This window comes from Mixophyes fleayi, chromosome 1, assembly GCF_038048845.1.
Source record: "Mixophyes fleayi isolate aMixFle1 chromosome 1, aMixFle1.hap1, whole genome shotgun sequence".
Taxonomy (NCBI): Eukaryota; Metazoa; Chordata; class Amphibia; order Anura; family Limnodynastidae; genus Mixophyes; species Mixophyes fleayi.
In genome coordinates, this window is record NC_134402.1 from 459,710,204 (window position 1) to 459,724,859 (window position 14,656).

The 14,656-nt window shown below is 45.5% G+C and overlaps 1 protein-coding gene across 2 annotated transcripts in view; it reads left to right on the forward strand.

The window, feature by feature from the left end:
- The window catches only part of LOC142102634 (C-type lectin domain family 2 member L-like), a 120,496-nt gene that overhangs the window by 77,309 nt on the left and 28,531 nt on the right, over window positions 1-14,656 (forward strand). For both annotated transcript variants that reach the window (XM_075187349.1, XM_075187350.1), the window contains exon 3: window positions 11,840-11,957. In XM_075187349.1, the coding sequence (XP_075043450.1) occupies window positions 11,876-11,957 (82 nt within the window). In that variant the 5' untranslated portion in view covers window positions 11,840-11,875. The remainder of the gene's footprint in view (window positions 1-11,839; window positions 11,958-14,656) is intronic.

A 14,656-nucleotide genomic window follows, 5' to 3' on the forward strand; every position in this document is an offset into this window, starting at 1 on the left:
TTTGCGATTGTTGCAGCATAGCAAACCAACCCCAGCAGCTGCCTGTACAGTGCCCATCCTGAACGAATTTACCACCGATCCGACTTGTTAAGCTCCAACTACCATAAATACCTGGGGGTAAATGTATCATACTCTGATTTGTACAAGTGGCTGAAAATCGACGAGTTGACAGCTAAAATTTAAAGCGTCGCTGACTTGTAAAGGGAAGTTACCCTTTACATGGCAGCGCCGCTTTAAATTTTAGCTGTCAACTCGCCGATTTCCGGCGACTTGTACAAATCAGAGTATGATACATTTACACCCTGTTGTAGTGATCATAGAGGAATTACAGTTATAAGGATTAACCTATCACATAATTGTGGGGAATAAGGCCTAAATCATAGCTGTAGTGTTTATTTGATATATCAACTGAATCCATTGATAAATTGAGTTACTATGGTGTGAAATGTGAAGTCAGAAGGACTGTTGTATGTTTATTTGGTGGCTCTGCACATCCTGGAGTTAGACGATAGCAGTGTCACCTGTTGCAGCTTAAAAGGCCCCTGAGGTGAGCTATATCCTGACACAAGCTAGTTTTTTGGAGCAGTTCACAGCTTGACGTCCTTGCAGACAAAAGGCAGCATTTGAAGGCTGCCTATACAGGTATATAGAAATATGAACTTCAAAGAAAATGTCTTCAAATTTCAAATTTTGGTAAATCTGTGTGTCATCCCCATACTGAGGAGCAGAAATCACACCAGGGTTGTAAATGACTGGTACCGGTGGCATCCGGGAACAGCTATAATCACATGTGTTTGGGAAAGGTATGTCACATTGTTATAATTCCACCAGGCTTGATATTTAAATGTGCATGAGATTATGACCAGTTTATTGAAGAGGGAGTTTGTCACGGGCACTAGGAGTCTTTACCCAGGGATCACCAGGTGATAGGCTTACCAGAGCAGTATAGATGGTAATATGGTACTCTGGTAGCAGGGTGATCACGGAACAGGAAAATAGCAGATGATGAGATGCTCAGGAAAGTCTATGACTAGCAGCACTGGCAATATGGAGGTAATAATACACGAGGAACTGTATGGACAAAGGACACGTGCAGGTAGTCAGTGGTCTGCGGTAGCAAGTTGTACCACTGCTATAGTGAGGAGGAATGTCCAACAGAAACGAGGAGGTGATGAGAGTCAGCGGTCTGCGGATAGCAAGTTGTACCGCTGTCTGAGTGAAGGAATGGAATCCAAGTGGAGGTATCCGGGGAGTCAGTGGTCTGCGTTTAGCAAGTTGTACCACTGCTATGTGAGAGGATACTGGAACAGGTGATACTGGAAACAGGGATCAGTGGTCTGCCACTAGCAAGTTGTACCACTGAAATATATATGTGAGGAGGTGCACGGGGAGAGACTGCAACACAAGATATACACGGGCACCTTAAACTTGATCCACAGTAATATGCACAATATATATATATATATGACTGAACAGCACTGCAATAATAGAAAGTCTCTTGAAGTAATCCGGCACGAGATAACACAGTCAATGATGGCAATAGACTCAGCGGATAGCAAACTCCAGAGGAGAACCAACACAGTCCAGCAAGATATGCAATACACCAGCACAGTCAATTAGAAGTATGCATACCGTGGTTCAGAAGCAGGCAGTCAGACAGGAGTGCAGAGATACCTGAACGGCAGGAGGCCGGCAGGATACAAAGTCCCTGGATGGGTGAAGCGGTGGTCTAGTAGGTGCAGCGCACAGGTAGGTAGACCAGCAGGGAAACAAACATACAGGAATCAGTAGAGCGTGGAACTGGACTCCTGGAGGACCCTGGAGAATGGCGATGGTCTAGCAGAGGAGTAAGTAGAGAGACACGAATCCAATGCTGACAGGCGGGTAGAGACCAGCGGGAACACAGGAAAGCGTGGAGAGCGGATCAGCAGTAGATGGATGAGTAGAGCTGAGGAGTAGCAGCAGCAGGCCTCTGCGGACACACGGAGGTAGCCAATAGCAACCAGCAGGTGCAGTAACGATGGCACACGGGAGAGCAGAGTTGAACTGGAACTGTTGATCACGGAGAGTAGCGGATAGCAATAGTGGCAGCAGTCTCGAGGAAACACGGGAGAGTTGAGATGAACTGAAGACTGAAGCGCACAGAGGCAGCGGATAGGAATCAGCCAAACAGTCACGATGAAACACAGACGAGTTGCAGGTTGAAGACTGTAGTGCACGGAGGCAGCGGATAGGAATCAGCTAACAGTCACGATGAAACACAGACGAGTTGCAGGTTGAAGACTGTAGTGCACGGAGGCAGCGGATAGGAATCAGCTAACAGTCACGATGATGAACAGGTGAGTGGATGTGGATAGAAGACTGAAGTGCACGGAGGCAGCGGATAGGAATCAGCTAACAGTCCCAATAATACATGGTAGAGTTGAAGTGGTTAGAAGACTGTAGTGCACGGAGGCAGCGGATAGGAATCAGCTCACAGTCACGATGATACACAGAAGGGTAGAAGTGGTATGGGAACCACAGAAGTAGAAGTGGTTTGGAAACCACAGAGGTAGAAGTGGTTTGGAAACCACAGGAATCAGCAGCGCTGAATAAACGAGGAAACACCTTCAGAGACTCATGGGGAATGAGACTCCAAGATCAGGCAACGTGGTGTTGACCACAGGTGCTTAATATAGGGAGTGTTGCCTGATCTGCCAATTAAGTTAAAGGAACATACACTGAAGGATTTAGAAAGGGCTGCGCATGCGCAGTCCCTCAGGATGGAGGACGGCCACGGTTCCTAAATGTCCGGGAAGAAGCACTCACAGTCCGGTGAGTGACAGTACCCCCCCTTTTAAAGGTGGGCACAGAACGCCTGGAACCGGGCTTGTCCGGATTTTTGAAATAAAACTTCTTCAGAAGGGCAGGAGCATTAAGATCTTCAGCTTTGATCCATGAGCGCTCTTCAGGACCAAAGCCCTTCCAATGAACGAGGAAACGGAGAACTCCTCGCGAAATTTTTGCATCCAATACCTCAGTAATCTCGAAATCCTCCTCCTGATGAACTTGAACTGGCTGCGGTGCTGAGGGAGGAGTCGAGAAACGGTTGATGATGAGAGGTTTGAGCAAGGACACATGGAAGGCATTGGAAATCCGAAGATTCTTAGGAAGAAGAAGTTTAACACATACTGGATTGATAACTTGAATGATCCTATATGGACCAATAAAACGAGGGGCGAATTTCATAGATGGAACCTTCAAACGAATATTTTTGGTAGATAACCAGACACGATCTCCAATTTTTAGTGGTGGAATAGCCCGCCTCTTCTTATCTGCGAAAGACTTATATTTGTTAGATGTCTTCTTTAAACAGGTTTTGACCTGAGACCAGATATTTTTGAAGGTCTGACAAACAGTCTCTACAGCAGGAACTTGGGTGGGAGGGAGGGCAGGAGATTCCGGAAAAGACGGATGGTGACCGTGAACCACCAGTACTTGACTTTTTGAAGATGACTCCCGAGATCCATCTTCCACGTTCGATGACGTCACGAACGCCCGATGGGGAGGAAGGCGTTCAGACTGAACCTTATCGCACAGATCCGTAGATGAAGGATCCTGTGGAGGAGGACCTGGTGGAATAGACGAATGCTGTCTTTTGAATGAAACCACTTGAGAGAGACAACGATGATGACATTCAGCTCCCCAAGACGTAACTTGAGAAGTGCGCCAGTCAATCTGGGGAGAATGACACTGAAGCCATGGAAGGCCTAAGACAATCGGACTTGTCGTAACTGGAAGAATTAAAAACGAAATTTCTTCATGGTGTAGTACACCAATCTGAAGTGTTACTGGAGACGTACTCTGGGTGATGAGACCATTGATGAGACGTGATCCATCTATAGCCGTCACAGTAATGGGTGTTTTTAAAGTAATCACTGGTAGAGACCATTGATTCACTAGTGATTTAGAAATGAAATTTCCTGCTGCTCCGGAATCAATCAATGCCTGTGACTCAAAGGATTTGGTAGCAAAGGAAATCGTAACATCAAAAGCGCAGACTTTAGATTTCATAGACGATGGAGAGGACTCCAGGGACCCTAACTTCACCTCTCCAGAACTAGTTAGGGCCTGGCATTTCCCGATCTCTTAGGACAAGAGCTGAGCATATGCGTGGAATCAGCACAATAGATACAGAGTCTATTCTTTACTCTTCGTTTCCTCTCCTCTGAAGATAATTTGGAACGTCCTATCTCCATGGGAATCACAGAGGGTGAAGCTGGACGAAATTGAGGGGTTGAACGAAGAGGTGCTTTAACAGCAGTTGTTTTCTCAGACTCTCTTTCACGAAATCTCATATCTACACGATGGCAAAGAGAGATCAAATCTTCTAGTGACGAAGGAAGCTCTTGGGTAGTCAGTGCATCTTTAATTTTATCGGAGAGCCCCTGCCAGAAGGCGGCAACTAATGCTTCAGTGTTCCACTGAAGTTCAGAGGCTAAGATCCTAAATTGAATGACATACTGGCCTACTGTATGGGAGCCTTGTCGCAAACGAAGAATGCTGGAAGCAGCGGAGGTCACACGACCTGGTTCATCGAACACACTTCGGAACGTGGAAATGAATTTGGCACTATCTTGTAGTATTGGATTGTTTCTTTCCCACAGAGGGGAGGCCCAAGCCAGGGCTTGTCCAGAAAACAATGAGATAAGATAGGCCACTCTGGAACGATGGGTAGAAAAATTTTGAGGTTGGAGCTCAAAATGGACTGAACATTGGTTAAGGAAACCCCTACAAGTCTTGGGGTCCCCGTCGTATTTTGACGGAGTAGGCAGGTGAAGCGTGGGAGCTGTAGACACCTGGGATGGCACTGGGGAAACGGAGGGAAGCACAGGAGCTTCAATATTAGCTGTAACAGTCTGTCCAGATGTTCCTTGGGAGGTTAACGATTGGTAACATTGAAGTAACAGCTGTTGGCGAGCATCCTGTTGCTCCACACGGCTGACCAGATGCTGCAGCATCTCTTTAGCGGTAGGTTCCGTATCTGGGTCTGTCATGGCCTGATCTTACTGTCACGGGCACTAGGAGTCTTTACCCAGGGATCACCAGGTGATAGGCTTACCAGAGCAGTATAGATGGTAATATGGTACTCTGGTAGCAGGGTGATCACGGAACAGGAAAATAGCAGATGATGAGATGCTCAGGAAAGTCTATGACTAGCAGCACTGGCAATATGGAGGTAATAATACACGAGGAACTGTATGGACAAAGGACACGTGCAGGTAGTCAGTGGTCTGCGGTAGCAAGTTGTACCACTGCTATAGTGAGGAGGAATGTCCAACAGAAACGAGGAGGTGATGAGAGTCAGCGGTCTGCGGATAGCAAGTTGTACCGCTGTCTGAGTGAAGGAATGGAATCCAAGTGGAGGTATCCGGGGAGTCAGTGGTCTGCGTTTAGCAAGTTGTACCACTGCTATGTGAGAGGATACTGGAACAGGTGATACTGGAAACAGGGATCAGTGGTCTGCCACTAGCAAGTTGTACCACTGAAATATATATGTGAGGAGGTGCACGGGGAGAGACTGCAACACAAGATATACACGGGCACCTTAAACTTGATCCACAGTAATATGCACAATATATATATATATATGACTGAACAGCACTGCAATAATAGAAAGTCTCTTGAAGTAATCCGGCACGAGATAACACAGTCAATGATGGCAATAGACTCAGCGGATAGCAAACTCCAGAGGAGAACCAACACAGTCCAGCAAGATATGCAATACACCAGCACAGTCAATGAGAAGTATGCATACCGTGGTTCAGAAGCAGGCAGTCAGACAGGAGTGCAGAGATACCTGAACGGCAGGAGGCCGGCAGGATACAAAGTCCCTGGATGGGTGAAGCGGTGGTCTAGTAGGTGCAGCGCACAGATAGGTAGACCAGCAGGGAAACAAACATACAGGAATCAGTAGAGCGTGGAACTGGACTCCTGGAGGACCCTGGAGAATGGCGATGGTCTAGCAGAGGAGTAAGTAGAGAGACACGAATCCAATGCTGACAGGCGGGTAGAGACCAGCGGGAACACAGGAAAGCGTGGAGAGCGGATCAGCAGTAGATGGATGAGTAGAGCTGAGGAGTAGCAGCAGCAGGCCTCTGCGGACACACGGAGGTAGCCAATAGCAACCAGCAGGTGCAGTAACGATGGCACACGGGAGAGCAGAGTTGAACTGGAACTGTTGATCACGGAGAGTAGCGGATAGCAATAGTGGCAGCAGTCTCGAGGAAACACGGGAGAGTTGAGATGAACTGAAGACTGAAGCGCACAGAGGCAGCGGATAGGAATCAGCCAAACAGTCACGATGAAACACAGACGAGTTGCAGGTTGAAGACTGTAGTGCACGGAGGCAGCGGATAGGAATCAGCTAACAGTCACGATGAAACACAGACGAGTTGCAGGTTGAAGACTGTAGTGCACGGAGGCAGCGGATAGGAATCAGCTAACAGTCACGATGATGAACAGGTGAGTGGATGTGGATAGAAGACTGAAGTGCACGGAGGCAGCGGATAGGAATCAGCTAACAGTCCCAATAATACATGGTAGAGTTGAAGTGGTTAGAAGACTGTAGTGCACGGAGGCAGCGGATAGGAATCAGCTCACAGTCACGATGATACACAGAAGGGTAGAAGTGGTATGGGAACCACAGAAGTAGAAGTGGTTTGGAAACCACAGAGGTAGAAGTGGTTTGGAAACCACAGGAATCAGCAGCGCTGAATAAACGAGGAAACACCTTCAGAGACTCATGGGGAATGAGACTCCAAGATCAGGCAACTTGGTGTTGACCACAGGTGCTTAATATAGGGAGTGTTGCCTGATCTGCCAATTAAGTTAAAGGAACATACACTGAAGGATTTAGAAAGGGCTGCGCATGCGCAGTCCCTCAGGATGGAGGACGGCCACGGTTCCTAAATGTCCGGGAAGAAGCACTCACAGTCCGGTGAGTGACAGAGTTTTGTCTCTGGGATATTTCTGGAAGAGTTTCCAAAGGTCAAAACTTTTGGAAAATTTGTGAGCAAACTATAGTGACACCCAGGGGGCATTCCTGTCCCCCCTATTAGCATCAACACTGCCCCTTTTCATTTTGCTTAAAAAACCTGTGTTGTGAATGGGCAAATTGTCAGTCTTTTGGGAAATCAATCATTATTGATAAGCTGTCCACCTTCACACCAATTTCCCGTGGGCAGAATATACCACTTATCTGTAAGTTATACTCTGAATTTTATCCCTTTATTTTAGTTTTTCTTCTTATTTATGTCATATAATCTTAGTTATTGCGCACTCTCTTATCATCTCCCGCTTAGACTACTGCAACCTCCTCCTTACTGGCATCCCCTGCTCTCATCTCGCCACCCTTCGCTCCGTTCTCAATGCTGCCGCTCGGCTTATTTACCTTTCTCGCCGCTCCTCCTCTGTCTCCCCCCTCTACCAATCCCTTCACTGGCTCCCCTTCCCCTACAGAATCGTGTTCAAGCTCCTTACACTTACCTTCAAGGCCCTCTCCAACTCCACCGCTCCCTACATCTCCAGCCTCATCTCCATCCATGCTCCATCTCGCCCTCTGCGTTTGGCCAATGACTGTCGCCTCTCTTCCACCCTGGTCACCTCCTCCCACGCTCGCATCCAAGACTTCTCCCGTGCTGCCCCCTTCCACTGGAACCAGCTCCCCCCGCTCCATCAGAACTTCACCCAACTTTTCCAGCTTTAAACGGGCCTTAAAAACCCACCTCTTCCTTATAGCCTTCCAGTCCCCCACTTAACTGCCCTCCTTCCTGTCTCCCACCTACCTCCCTCCTTGTTGCTCTCCTCTCCCCCCCCTCCGTCTTTGCCTCTGCTCTCCCCCTTTCCTCCTCCTACCCTTGCGTCTCTGTCCATCCTACCCTCCCCTTAGATTGTACGCTCCTTCGAGTAGGGCCTCCTCTCCTCCTGTTCTCCACCACCTTAACTCTGCTCTCCAGCTCCATGTCTCTTCCGTGAGGCCCTTCTACCCCTCTAGCTACCCCGCCGGGGCCTCTCACCTTCCATCTAGCTGTACTTTGAGCTTCCGAGTTACTGTGCTTTTTGTTAACTGTACCGTTCTGTCTCACCCTGTACTGTATTTCTGTCTGTCCCTGTACGGCGCTACGGATACCTATGGGCGCCTTATAAATAAATAATAATAATAATAATAATAATAATAGTTGTTTTTAATAACCTGTAAGCATTGTACATTTTGTATATTAAATCTAAAAATGTAATAGTGATGTCCTTATTGCTCTAAACAAATTCATTGCCTGTGTAGAAGAGATAAGATTCCTGGACCATGCTAAACCTTTCATTGCTGAGGTGTGAATTGTACCAAGCCTAGTGTGTGCCTGCAGGTACATTGGTGTCATAGAGCCTTGAGGGGTTAAGGGTTAACCCTTTAATTGCTTGTGTGTGCCTTGCTAACTGTATGTAACAAGGATTGCTCATTGCGTGCCAGGAGTGGGACATTATACTGGGGTCCTATTGCTCTTATTCAATAGGCAGGGGCAAGACCAAATTGCTTGTGGTTGTGTGAGCACTGTTTAAGGGTGATTTAGCAAATCTGTAGCCTGTGCGATAGGTGAGAAGAAGATTGAGTGCTGGGATCATGTGTAGCCCCATACTGTAAGTACTTCCAAGTCACGAGTGCACAAAGTACGGTTTGTGACTGATTAAGGTAGTTAGGATAGTTTTTCCTGACAAAGTACAGGTAATATATTGTCTGACTGTGTGAATATATGATAAGGTATTAAATCAGGGAGTGGCTAGTGGGGCTTATCCCTGACACCTGTCAAAACTGTATCCCAAACTCATTGTGGATAAAAAAAGATCCCCATACCTATGCTTTATGCAGAAAAGACCATTATATAAACATCATGGCCAAAGAATTTCAAGCCCAAAGTACCAGACACACTTCACTGTCCCCTTTCCAAGTAAGATTATAGAATCAGCCTACCAAGTTGATCTACGTATTCTCAGCGTGCATACCGTGCCTGAAGAAAGTCATAGCAAAACCGTGCAAGAACAAACAAGCTGCGTACTCAACGGCAGCCAATCTTCCACCCCCGCTATCGATGAAGCCACATATACATATCCAGGAAAACACCTAAGCTCCTCCACAGTACACTTATCTCTGGCCCAACCTTCTTCAAAACTGTTTAGTGACAAACCAATATGCCCTTCATAATATGGCTTATGATCTATGTCCATGGTATTCCATTCAGCAATGTCATACCATGAAGTGCCGTGTAGTGCCTTCATATTTATGAAAAATGTTATATTATATATTAATTTATATTATATTTATATTAAACAACAAAAGCAGTGTGGTGCTCAACCCAGTGCAACCTTATGCAAATTATATTAGTCCCAGAATGTCCAGCACTTCCTTATTTACAAGGTGGCAGCCAAAGCTCCAAGAAGCAGATTGTAAATCCAGTATCAGTAAACCTAAGAAATAAATATGGAGAGAAGGGCACCTGAGAGTGCAATATTACTGGAGTCCTACACCAATAATAAAACATGGTAAGTATTCTGCGTACCCAAAACAGTGAAAGATGGGCACATCACTAGTGAACCACTCTTGTCACCTCATCAACAGCAATTTCAACTCTTGGAATCTCCCAGTTATAAGTGTCGATTCGGAAACCATATAAGAGAAACAGAAATAACCAGAGATAATGTAGTATATTGTGGTCAAAGTAATACAGTGATAAATACCAGAGGCTTATGTGAGTACCAGATAGATAATGAATAGAAGCTTATCTATTTAATTCCGCAAAAATCCTGGTATTCCCAATGATTCTGGATGGCCTCAGCTATATTGCTCCAAATAGAAAATAAGAACTGTATAGAGTAGTATGTAAAAAACACTGTAATACAATAAATAGTTAAAAAATACACTCCAACAAAAATATATTCAGACCTTGTCTGTTACAATGTCCTTAGTCAGCAGTTCATAAATGCAGCTGTGCCAAAGATCAGGTCCTAATCATACAGCCAACCTTTCCCGGATTCAGTGGTAGTCAGTGCAGATTGCCGTGTACGTGTACTTACTACGTTTTATTATTGGTGTAGGACTCCAGTATTACTGCACTATCAGGCGCCCTTCTCTCATTTTTCTTTCTTATATTTATATTATATTATTTAAAATTTATAAATAAAGCCCTTATTTGAGCATAATTATGTCTCAATGCTTGAGTAGAACAAGAAGAGAAAGCAGCATAACATATATATAAAACCAGAGAAAAAAATAAGTCAGCGCTCGGTATATCCCATATTGTATGTGGTACCAGCTATGTGGCAATATAAATGCCCATATATGTATACAAAACAAAGAAGACAGTTGTCAGCGTTTATCCTTAACACTGCATATCTGTGTGTATCTAGCACAATAAAAACATGAGATATTATTTCATATTGTGATCGAAACATTTAAGCCTGCATCCCAACATCAAGGTCACCTCATTATATGCAGGTCCTACACTGACCTATATGCTTTAAACACTATTAAAATGCAGTTAAAATCAGATGCACTCACCTCCCAGGTATAGGGGTTTACATCTAGCAAGTGCTGGCTTGTGAGCCACACCCACATGTGCCTTATATAGGCTTGATGGACAGCTGCTAAGACAATAAGGCAATATTTTGATACAAAACCAGAGGAAAAAACAAGCCTGCGCTCGGTATATCCCATATTATATATGGTACCAGCTGCATGGCAATATAAAAGCCCATCTCGTCTTCAGGACTTTGCCTGGGCTGCTCCCCTGCTGTGGAACGATCGTCCACGTTCCATCAGGTTAGCTTCTACTCTCAAAGCCTTTGAGAGTAGATGCTAACCTGATGGAACGTGGAAGATAGTACCCTTAGGACTCATTTCTTTATTCAAGTCTATCAGTCCTGCTCATAACTTCCTTGTCCTGGCTCTCTCCCCCACTTAGTACCACCCTATTTATGTCCCCCCCTTCCCTTTAGGATGTAAGCTCTCATGAGCAGGGCCCTCTTTCCTTGTGTGCTCCTTCTACTTTTCCATCACCCTCTGTACCTCTTGGCCTGCTTCGCTAGCCCTGTTTTCTTAAGCTTCGGCCTTCTTCTCGCTGATTCCTTCCCTTTCACTATCTATCCCAGAAATAATCTGATTTGCTTTACCCTGTCACCTGTGTTTGTATATTTTTTTGTATCATGTTGTGTCTTGGTTCTGTTTTCTGTATATGTAATGTACGGCGCTGCGGACCCTTTGTGGCGCCTTATAAGTCAAAGATAATAATAATAATAATAATAATAATATATGTAAACTGTTTTTTCTCTGGTTTTGTTTTATAATATTTGCCATTGGCAAGTGCCCCCAATACCTAGAGGGAGGTTGCTGCATGGTGGGGCTTAGATGTGACAGTTTTACTCCTCCAAACATGACCATGCCCAGTTGAGCCACATTCCTGCTAAGTAGGTGGAGAGAGATTTTGCACTGGCAGTACGTCTACCTATGAATGGGTGAGGTGGGCAAATAAGCACATATGAGATGCGTTGCAGAGCACGTATTTTAAAGTATAAATAACAGGCAATGTTTGGAATTTCATGTCTGTTATTGATCGTTTTCCAATGGTGACACAATTGACTCATAGTATATATACATCAATTCTTCTTTCATAAACCACAAACATGTGACTTAGGCGATTTGTGGTTTGTTGAGAACCTATACTGCAGTCACTGTGAGATAAACATGGTACAGATGTATAAATGTAGCTCTATTACCTGAGAACCAGTTCCTATATTAGTATCTCACTTCCGCCAGAGTCAGATCTCAGGAGAGCACAGAGAAGGATAAACCATGGACGATATCGCCTATGCTGAAAAGAATTTCACCATGAAAGCTGAGAAACCAGACAATCCCAGCTGCGTAGCTCAAGCAGGTGAGAAGTATAATATCTATATATTTTATTGTATAACTGTACAATATTATTGTTTACTCAAAGACTCCTCTATATTCCTTTATGGAACACTATGAAAGGGAATGAAAGGACAGGTGGGGGCAAAAAGATCTGAGCAAATATTAAAAGTCAGTTGTCCCCACCTCCCCTTCTTTCCCCTACGTGGCATAGTCCCCCCAATAATTCCCACCATACATCTCATAACACACCTTCTGCACATCACTCTTAAACATGATTGCTAGATTCAGAATGATAACCTACACCATAGAGCCACCCTGCCCTAAATATGGACACTACACAGAAATTCTGGAAAGATAAATGGACACATATTTTATCCAAAGTCACAACAAATTGCATTGAGGTTAGGATAAGTGTAGACAAGTAACTTAGAAGGTTCACAGACACAATGAGCCTGATTCTTTAAGGAACATAAACGCAGATCTGCCATATTTTCATGTAACATTGCTCTGTGTATGTCTAGAATACGCCAGTGACTGTAGCAACGTCCAATTTGTTTTCGAGCGCAAAGTATCCTTACTACAGCCTCCAATTTCATGGGCAGAACAGTCAGGGGAATGGGTGTATGTAGTCAGTGTATTATAAGGCATGCCAAGCACGAAGCAATATACGGTTCAAGCTTTGGGCACCTCCAAGGTACGCGTTTTTCTGTCATTCTTCTGCCATATCACCTGCACCAGCTACAGATATGGTGTAAGTGTCTATTACTAGTGATGACGGCTGTATATAGATTACAGGTGTACATGTATTGAACGTATTGTGCACGGTATTGTCTGTTAGATTGTACCTAGACCCATATTCAACCACAGATATATCTTTACATCCGTCCCTTGTTGAATGCTAGTAATATATACTTAATGGGGCACATGCTGGTAATGTATATGTGTGACAGGATGGACCGCCTATGCCACCCGGTCTGTTGTTGCTGGGAACCAGCTGTTTTTTCTTTGCCACCGTCCCCTTTCTTTATTCTGAATACGCCCCTCCTGCCGCAGTAGGAGAAGCCTGCTGCCACCACTGGGCTCCTTTATGGCACCCGGAACCTCGTTCCTTCTGGGTAACTGTCACTACTAATGTACTTCCGTGTGTTATGATCTGCCTTGTTTCTTTGTGTGCATTTTTATTATGATCTGCCCTGTTTCTTTGTGTCATGTGTCTCTATGTTCCTGGATTACCTGCACGTTTCTGGCTGCTACTACAAACTGTTTTCAGTTGAGTCATCTGCTGCATTTCTTTATTATTTACTGCTTGTTTGCCAAGATCTGGAAATCCATTGTTCCATTCAGCCTGAACTGTTACTGTTTATTTTTGCCTTACCTGGATTATACTTTTCTGCAATAAACAGTTTAAAACGTTTATATCACGTGTCTGGCTCCATGGCTGTAATTAAGGAAGTGGTTTTGAACAGAACCTAACAGAATGACCAGCCAAAAAGAAAGCCTTGGAGTCATGTGGAAAAACCCTGCTTCAGATTTCACCTGGAACTCTCATTGCAATTGATTTCATGTGTTTTCTCCCTGCAAACATGTCTGCTCTACAAATGGCGGAACAGCCTCTGCTTCAGTGTCTGCAAACTGACATAATTCTGTTACACTCTCAGCTGGCTCAATTTTCTGCTATACTTTTGGACCCACTCAGGAGACTATCAGAATCTGTTTCTCTGAAATCCAATACTGTTGATTTGCTTCAGCCAACTCTGTCTGCTGCTGAAACTGTGCTGCCAGCACCTCTTAATAGTACTATGACAAATTTGCATTTAACTAACAACTACAGTGTAACAAATGCCCGGTTCACAGGTGGTCCATGCCCCCACCTGACCGAATTGGAGCGACGGCGCAGAATAACCAACAAACTGTGTCTCTACTGTGCAAGTAAAATACACTTCTTACAAGCCTGTCCTCTCTGCAGACCACGACAGCCTACCAAACCATCTTTTGTTGTTACTTCTCCGCATTCTGGATTTGTTTACACTTCACCTATTCTGCTCCCTGGCATGAGACCCAATCTGCCAACCCAAGTTACCAGCTCCGAGGTGCCAGCCTCTGTCTCCTGTTCTGAGGTGCTAGCCTCTGTCTCCTGTTCTGAGGTGCCAGCCTCTGTCTCCTGTTCTGAGGTGCCAGCCTCTGTCTCCTGTTCTGAGGTGCCAGCATCTGTCTCCTGTTCTGAGGTGCCAGCCTCTGTCTCCTGTTCCGAGGTGCCAGCTATGTCTCCTGTCCCGAGGTGCCAGCCTCTGTCTCCTGTCCCGAGGTGCCAGCCTCTGTCTCCTGTCCCAAGGTGCCAGCCTCTGCCTCCTGTCCCAAGGTCACATCATCTGCCTCCAGCTCTGAGGTCACATCATCTGCCTCCAGCTCTGAGGTCACATCATCTGCCTCCAGCTCTGAGGTCACATCATCTGCCTCCAGCTCTGAGGTCACATCATCTGTCTCCAGCTTGGAGCCTGCTGCCACTGTGTCCGGTCCCGAGTCTCATGCTGCAGCCGTTGCACCCAAGTCTCCTGCCACTGTACTGCCTGCTTCCGAATCTTCAGCCGCTGCCTCCAGTTCTGAGTCACAAGCTGCTGTCATTGTTCCTGAGCTACAGTCTGCTCCAGAGGGGGCGTTGCCCTTCCAGTCTGCTCCAGAGGGGGCGTTGCCCTTCCAGTCTGCTCCAGAGGGGGCGCTGCC